We start from the raw sequence: 7,251 nt of genomic DNA on the forward strand, positions 1-7,251 counted from the left end.
TTCCACTTAAAATTCCATTCATCCAATGAAGTACGTAGATTCATAATGTGTCTTTTAGCAGGTTTCCCATGTGTGCCTTTGAAAACTTTTAATGGACAGAAATGTTACTATGTGAAAGGCCAAAATGCATAAAATTCTGTATTCCTTTCATCTGTTACCATTATGAAACTTGGAACTTGGAGGGATAAATGCCCTGCAGTGATTTTTTTTTTTTAATCCAGTAAGCAATAAATCATCAGTAATTTACTCATTTGGAGAAATTCATGTAAATCCAAAAATAGACCCCCACTTTAAAAAAAAAAACTCAGTATGCTTCTCATCTCAGAACAAAGAGAACACAGAAAATATATTTATCAGTGTAAATGAGAACACAGAGATATTTCCACAGTTTGAACTGGGTAATTCAGGACTACTATGACCATTCCAGCCTACATTTAATTTTCTAACCATGTTAATCAATTCACCTGAATAGTCGCAAATCCTCCCTTAGACTGGAAATCACCATCAGTAATTCAACAGACTCCTTTAGGTGAACATGACCAAGAAGTTAATTTTTTTGGTACAACCTGTCATGAGGAGCCAGCACTTTCCTTTATTCTCATGTTCCACTTAGCTGTTCTTATAGACTGTGAGCTGTCTCTGACTCTATTTCATATTTTACTTGGTGCTATTGTCAACTCAAGTTTTTATTTTCTTTTTATTTATTTATATTTTCCTTAACATTTTATTTGAAAGGCAGAGAGACAGGGTTCTTCCATCAGCTAGTTCACTCCCCAGATACCTGCAACAGCCAGAGCTGGGCCAGGCCAAAGTAGGAAAAAGAAACTCCATCCAAGTCTTTCCCTGGAGGTGGCAGGGACTTGAGTAGCTGCTGCCTCTGCTGGGGTGCATCAGCAGCGTTTGGATTGGAAGCAGAGGAGGCAGGACTAGGTGTCCCAATTAGGTTCTTAAGCTGCTGTACACCTGTCCCACATGTTCTCCTCAAAGATAAGATCTGTACCAAGAAGTAAATATCATTATCAGGCAAAACTTCTAGCCTCCTTTTACAGCAAAGAAAGATGTGAAATATTCTAACTCCAAGTAGAGATTCTGAGTAATAGAAGATGCAGCATGCTTCGAAACCCTGCTAGAAAGAACTTTTAAAACAACCCACCAGAAGCTGGTGTAAACCCATTTCATCCCTTCACTCTGAACCTGGAGTCTTTTCTCAATGATAAAATCTGGAGATTATACCTTATAATTTGTCATAAAGTTTCATAAACTGTCTAACATTTAGAGAAAGGGGAAAAAAAACTCTGCCTACCTTCAGCCAATAGAGAATTTTCAGTTACAGAAAATAAACTACGCATAGTATTTTTAAAATAGACTTCAAGTCAACCCAAAGAAATTTTGTGTCCAGAAAAAATGACCAGATGCTTTTTTCAGCAGTTGGGGGTTGGGGGGGGGTAGGCTGTTGATGTTTTCAACATATTAAGTTATTAAGTTGCAATAAAAGCTTTCCAGAAATTAGACCACAGACTGTACTCTCATATCACTTCTTATTTTTATATAAAGGTCATTTGTATATTATTGAAAAGGCAGGCTCAAAATAATACTAAATGCATTTTGTCTTCACGCTTCCGAGCAGAGAGTAGGAAAAATAAGGCTCATTAAACTTATTAATACGAGTACTGATATCTTCCATCCCCTATTTGCTCACAGTTCTACATTTTAACCTAGGGAGCAACACCCCTGGTGTAGCCTGGGAAAGCGCGGCCTGATTCAGTGACCTTTCCAGCGTATGGGATTAACAATGAGTCCAACTCTCACCAAGATAAAGCTGTACCTTTCTTCACATTCAAAGGATGAGGGCAATTGCCCGCAATCAGCAGTGAATACAGCCTGTCTACACTGCCAGAAGCCTGCCAATCACTCTCCTACCCCTTTAAAAAAAATGGTTGTGAGGGCCTACCAGAATTTTTTAGCAGAGACCACAACCAAGGTAGTCAAGTTCAGGCAGAAAAACAGGAAGGCAGGGCTATCTCCGTTTCATTCAGATGGACTGCAAAATCTACATGGGGAAAATGCAGCCTAAAATTCTTTATTTTCTGGACTGTTTTCTCATCTACTTTTATTTCTGAAACACATCTTCGACGGCTCTTAGGAATCTTTATTTTTTTAATCCTTTAAGATTTATTCGAAAGACAGTTGTGAAGTGCCATACAGGGTTCTGGCATTAACAATTTTTTGTCCAGTAAAGAATCCTCATCTTTCACCCCCATTGTTTTTAATCAATTGACTCAGTCTTAAACTGTCAAGCATGTGAATGTTGGCTGATTTGCTTAATTTTTAAAGGATGTGAGTGTTATTTCAATTTGGCAGAATTCAGAGTTCCATATTGTACTGATTTCTTTCCAAAGCTGATTCAATCTGACCTGCCGTTGCAAGGTGGCGATTATGTGGTCATGGACCTCATAATATTCCCTGAATCTTCTCACTGAGGCATTGAGGACAAGGGCAACAAAATCACGAATAAATGAACAAGGATGGGTTTTCACAGTTTATAATCCAGCCTCTCCGATCCCTAAAGATCCAAGGGTCCAAATACTTAAGTTTTGTACACTCAACACTAGCAATGCACAAACTTGGCAGTATCCTGTCCATATAAGCACAGGGCCCTGGAACAAGTTCACAAGATTTTCTTTCAGACTGCAGAAGAGAATAATAGCTGATTTGGGGCTGTAGGAGCAAGGTCAGGAGCCTCCTGGCTGTATGTGCTGGTGCAATTAGAAATGGATCCTCTCAGGCATCTTTATTTCTTCATTTTCCTCATCTGGAAGCAGAACAATTGCTCTAAAACTAACCCTACTGGAACTTCATGGGTCATCGTAGTGGTAGGCACAAATTCAACTTGGTCCCCAGATCGTATTTCTTGTGGGTATTTCAGTTTTAAATAGCCATCTAGGTCTATGCCTCCACCAATCTCCTAATTTTGAAACCCCTTTTGCCCTTTCGGTTTCTAGTTCTTCTATGACAGAGTTATCCAAAGGGAGTATAGGATTTCTCCAACAAAGCCTAATTCACTTCATGGGCCACGATGGAAATCTGACCCTCTTACCACAATCAACAAGAATCAAGCTATTAGGACTCTCAGAAAGTCTCTAATCACTCCTTTTTTACTCTCTGGATCAGAAAGCAACTCACAACTTACCCCTCCTTCCAAAGGACTTGCTATCCACCCAAGTTCTCCCTGAACGGATCTGGAATCCAATAGAGTAACTGCAAAAAAACAAAGAAAAATAGATTAATTTCCAATCGCAAAAAGCCAATAACACAAAAACCATTTGCCTGAACGTTTCCATATGTGCCGACTCTGATCAAAACCTAAACTTAGTCTCACTTATGTAAATAATCATTACTCACTTGATCTTCCCCCCTCTTGAAATCTGCAGGTTCTTATTTATTTAACTTGCTTAGCATTTAAAATTCCATCCCAGGACTCAGTTGATTCATTTTCTAAAAAGGATGAATAGAGGATCTCTAGCACAGCTCAAATAATAATAATAATAAATAGAGCTATGTAGGGAAGTTACACTCCAGAGCAAAATTTGCATTCATCTCTGTCTGGTATCTACTGGAATTATTTGCTTTTGCAAGTTTCAGATGACCACATAACTCATCATCATGGTGACAGTCACAAGGGAATGCTCCCAGAGAGTATCCAAAGGGTCACCAAAAGGCCCCCCTCCCCTAAACATTTCCTCCTCCTCCTGCTGCAAATAAATAGGCCCCGGATGTGGTATGGGCTGCTCTTTTTAAATATCAAAGTTGCAGAAACGGGGAATGCCAGACTCGGAGAATTAGAATGCAAATGGCACTGAAGTGTCCTCACTTTGCCAGGTCTCTGGGAGGACAATTGCAGGCCGTCCTCTTCCCCTGAAGAATTCGCTCCTTTGAATTTTAGGTGTGGAGTGCTGCCTAATGGACTTAGTATGCTGGTGCTGCACGTTGGAGTCTGAGTCCCGGCTGCGGGGGAAGGAGAAGGGCGCCTACAGAGGCGCCGAGCCCGATCAGGCAGGAACAGTGCAAGGATCAAGGACACGGAAAAGGACGCGATGAACTCCAAACCCCTCCACCTTCCCCTTGGCCACCGCGATCCGCAGGCCCGGGCAGCCCAAAGGCCTCTCGCACAGGAACCACCGGGTTATTAATTTCATCAGTGAGGCCAGCTCCTTAGGCTGGGGGAGGGGTGGGGATGGAAAACCTCAGTCCTGGGTTCTGTGCACCCTAACTCGGTCTACCCTCCAGGCCCCCAATTCTGCCCACTTTCGTCTTTTCCACCCTTAGTCCCTGGAGTTAAAGTCAATCAACCCCCACCCTCTCCTCCCCTCCCCGCCCCCCCGCCGGGGTTTCCTGAGGAGTATGGAATTCCTGGGGTCTGTTAATTATTTTAAAATGTACAGCCTTCCCTGGGGTCGCTCCCGCAGGGAGTTGCGCCCCCCTACTCATTCTCCTTTCTGGATCCCAAGAGAAAAGCCCGCTACATCCATTTGGATTTATGTAAGGTGGATTAGGGACACAAAGGGAACAATAAGACCCAATTTACAAAAAAAGGGAGGGAGTAGAAAGGGAGGGTAAGAAGGAGAAAAAGGAAACGTGATAGGAATAAAGAGCAACAAAATGAATTAATTTTTAGGGAGAGGAGCTGTCGGGAGGGGGTAGGCCCCCCAATCCGCTTCTTTCAACATTAGCCTACGGCTGCATCAACTCCCCCCTTTTTGTCTAGGGCTCCAAAGTTTTGATTCAAAAAGAGAAATATAAAAGATAAAAGGTAGAAAGAAACACGGTTTGCACGTCTGGGGCGAGCGATCTTAGGGGACGTCCTAACAAGTGTGCGAAGTCGCCAGGAGAATCGGAATCCTCGACTCCACTCGGGGGGGAAAGGACCCTAGGGACGGAGGGGCGGCGGCGGAGGCCGAGGCGGCCCCAAAGGCCAAGTCAGAAAGCCTGGGGGCTCGGGACGGCGGGAGGGCGCTCCTTGGCTCCCAGGCAGCGTCTGCGCGCAGGTGTCTGCCTCTCCCGGAGCTTCGGTCTGCAGAGCTCCAGATACCCGCTGCCCAGCCAAGCCTAAGTTGGTTTTTGGCTCCCTCCTTCGGAACAGGGGAAACGATAGCTTGCACAGGGATGCCCGAGGAGACCGAGAGATGGAGACGGACAGATGGATGGATGGGGTGCGAGGGTGGACGGCGGAGGGATGGGGTGAGTGGGTGGAAAAGAGCCCACCAGCCAGACACAAGACCGGGTGCACGCGGGAACACGCGCACTTGGTGCAGGAGCACCGACACACAATCGTTCGCGTCCACGCAGGACCCCACGCACCCACATGCACGCATTTGCGCGCGCGCACACAGACACACGCACGCACACAGCTCGCCTCTCTCTGGGCTCACCGAAACTAAAAGACGTCGCGCTCCCCACCCCACCCCCACCCGCGACCCAGGCACTCCCGCCACACGCAGCACCCCCAACCCGTCCGAAAAGACGCACAGAAAACCGGGCACCGAGACAAATCCCGACGGGCGCGCGTATTTCCTCCAAACTAGCCTTGGTGCACTGTTCTCGGGTGAACACTCGACTATGGCCAACTTGCTTCGGGCTCCCCGATATACGCGGGGTGGGGGCGATAGAAGGCGATCGCACCCCCGGAGCGCGGGCCAGGCGAGGATTAAGGAATCTGAGGCCGGGTGCTAGAAATCAGGTCAGCGGCGCCACCACCGCCACGCTGCGGAGGCCCCGTCGCCGGGTCCCGGGAAGCGCGGGGTTCGGGAAACTTTGCAGAACCCGACCCTCGCAGGCAAGGCTTTCGCAAGAACGCGGGGGCGCCAAGCCCTGCCTTCGCCCCCGGAGTGCGCGCCCCCTCGCCCAGGGCTGGTCGTCGGGAGGACTTGGTCCGTGATTGTCTGCCCCCACTTCCCCCGGCCCCGCTAAGTCCCGGCGTCGGCTCCGGTGCATCCCTCGGGGCTCCTGCAGCCCGCCTAGCCCGCGGATGCTGGTAAACTTTGGCCTTCGCCGCAAACTTGGCAGGCCGGCCGCTGGCACGGGTCACCGCTTCGGGGCCCTCGGCCCGGCCGTTCCCCGATCCCCTTTTGCGGATCCCTTCGCTGCGGTCCCCTTCGGGAGTCGGGCATGCACCGCGCACGCCGGTGTCCTCCCCGTGCCAGCCGGCCCCGCGCTCCGAGGACTCCGCACCCGCGGACTGTCCCCTCTGCGACCTCTGGCCCCCTACCACAGGCGGGCTGCCCGCGCTCCTACCTTCATTCGCGGGGTACACCCTGGAACCGGTGACAGCGTCGCAGACCCCAAAGAGAAACGAAAAGAAGACGAAATAGAAAATCCCAGCCATGGTTCGCCGGTGCCAACGCCGCTCCTGCCGCTCCTATCCCAGTGGAATAAATGCTTAAGTTAGGAGAGCAGCGGGCTGAAGACATTGCCAAGGGGGTGGGCCCCGCCCGTGACGCGCGCCCGCCAGTCTCGGCCCCTCGACCAATGGCAGCGCAGACGGGGCGGCCGGGGCACCGCCCCCAGCTCGGAGCCCGCCCCCGGACCCGCCCCCCAGGCTCCGCGGGGCGCGCAGTCTCGGGGGGCTCGAGGGGGCGACCTGGCCCCGGCCCCCGCCCGCGCGAGACGGCACTGGCTAGGTCCCCGACGTCACCTCTTGGGGTCAAGTCCTTGGGCAGCGGGGCGAGCTCCGCAAGGCTCGTGATGGACTGGGGGGGAACCCTAGAAAATGTGGGCGGCCTCGTCTCCCCAGGGGGCGGTGTGAGAGGCACTGCGGGGCACTGGTGGTGAAGTCCAAAGCGCGTCAGGCTGGCCGGGCCCTCGCGGCCACCGCTTTCCGCACCACGGTCCCCTGCGTCCGGGCGAGGGCTTCGGGGCGCCTCAACGGACACGCTCTTTGGGGACCCCCGAGCCTGGGCTCCCCCGACTCTGTCCCGGTGCCCAGCTGCCCAAGGGAATGGAGACACAGCCGGTCCCCGACGTCCAGTCTGCAGCGGGCCGCAGTCTCTGCCTCGGGCGACCGAGCCAGCGACGTTGTCCGCGCGTGGGACTCGCCCGGGGGCCGGGACTCCAGCCGCGGTCAGACACCTCGGGACGGGCCTTGGCTGCGCGGGGCTAGCTTGAGGGAAAGGGCGACCGTGACACCGGCCCCAGCGAGTCGCAGGCGCGCGGGAGGGGGTCGACGCGAAAGGCTGAGTTGTGCGTGCGGGACCT

The 7,251-nt window shown here is 50.9% G+C and overlaps 1 protein-coding gene across 3 annotated transcripts in view; it reads right to left on the bottom strand.

Moving 5' to 3' along the window:
- Positions 1 to 6,382, bottom strand: part of EPHA4 (EPH receptor A4) — a 152,034-nt gene extending 145,652 nt beyond the window's left edge. For 2 of the 3 annotated variants that reach the window (XM_062192755.1, XM_062192764.1), the window contains exons 1-2: positions 6,292 to 6,382; positions 3,191 to 3,258 (exon numbers count right to left, since the gene is read on the bottom strand). In XM_062192755.1, coding sequence (XP_062048739.1) covers positions 3,191 to 3,258; positions 6,292 to 6,382 — 159 coding nt within the window. Of the gene's footprint in view, positions 1 to 3,190; positions 3,259 to 6,291 lie in introns of those variants that run through there. The other variant, XM_062192775.1, reaches the window with a different exon arrangement.
- Positions 6,383 to 7,251: the final 869 nt, after the last annotated feature.

The sequence above is a fragment of the Lepus europaeus genome, chromosome 1 (genome assembly GCF_033115175.1).
Source record: "Lepus europaeus isolate LE1 chromosome 1, mLepTim1.pri, whole genome shotgun sequence".
NCBI classification, from domain to species: domain Eukaryota; kingdom Metazoa; phylum Chordata; class Mammalia; order Lagomorpha; family Leporidae; genus Lepus; species Lepus europaeus.